This window comes from Opisthorchis viverrini (assembly GCF_000715545.1).
Source record: "Opisthorchis viverrini unplaced genomic scaffold scaffold16366, whole genome shotgun sequence".
Taxonomy (NCBI): domain Eukaryota; kingdom Metazoa; phylum Platyhelminthes; class Trematoda; order Opisthorchiida; family Opisthorchiidae; genus Opisthorchis; species Opisthorchis viverrini.
This window is the reverse complement of record NW_008760485.1, coordinates 1-447: the sequence shown is the minus strand read 5'-3', so window position 1 is coordinate 447 and position 447 is coordinate 1. Positions and strand designations below refer to the sequence as shown.

The 447-nt window shown below is 44.5% G+C and overlaps 1 protein-coding gene across 1 annotated transcript; it reads left to right on the top strand.

Annotated features, from left to right (window-relative positions):
- Positions 1–212: 212 nt before the first annotated feature.
- On the top strand, positions 213–434 carry T265_16200 (hypothetical protein; the record flags this gene model as incomplete). Its single annotated transcript, XM_009179751.1, has 1 exon — positions 213–434. A coding segment is annotated over one exon (222 nt), but the record flags the coding sequence as incomplete, so codon positions are not given.
- Positions 435–447: the final 13 nt, after the last annotated feature.

Below are 447 nucleotides of genomic sequence, written 5' to 3'. Positions count from 1 at the left end.
TTAGTTCCTCGTTACATTCTCTCGCCTGAGCTGCCCATAATCTCGTGCCTTAGATGCACATCTTTATTGAGTACAGAGCTTGAGCTGTTTGGGTGTCGAGAGCTGGCCCCTGTGAGGCAGCCGTGATTGGCTTTTGTGATGTATAACCCTTTTAACATTTATTTGACTGATTTCATAACTGGCACATTTCACTATACTTCCCGTCTACAGGTGTTTACTATCCACGTAAGGAAGTGAAGATCTTGAAAACCGAGACAGCACAGAAAATTGAGCCTAACACTGCTTTGTGTTTGCGAGCCTTAAAAGATTGTTTCGACCGCAGTGGCTTACCTCGGGTCTACGGTGAACAGTGGTTAGTAAAAAAGCCTGGAGCCTATCTACCTGGACCGTATGAAGAAGTCGTTGAGAAACGAGTGGCCTACAAATTAACAGATAAGGTAATTGGCT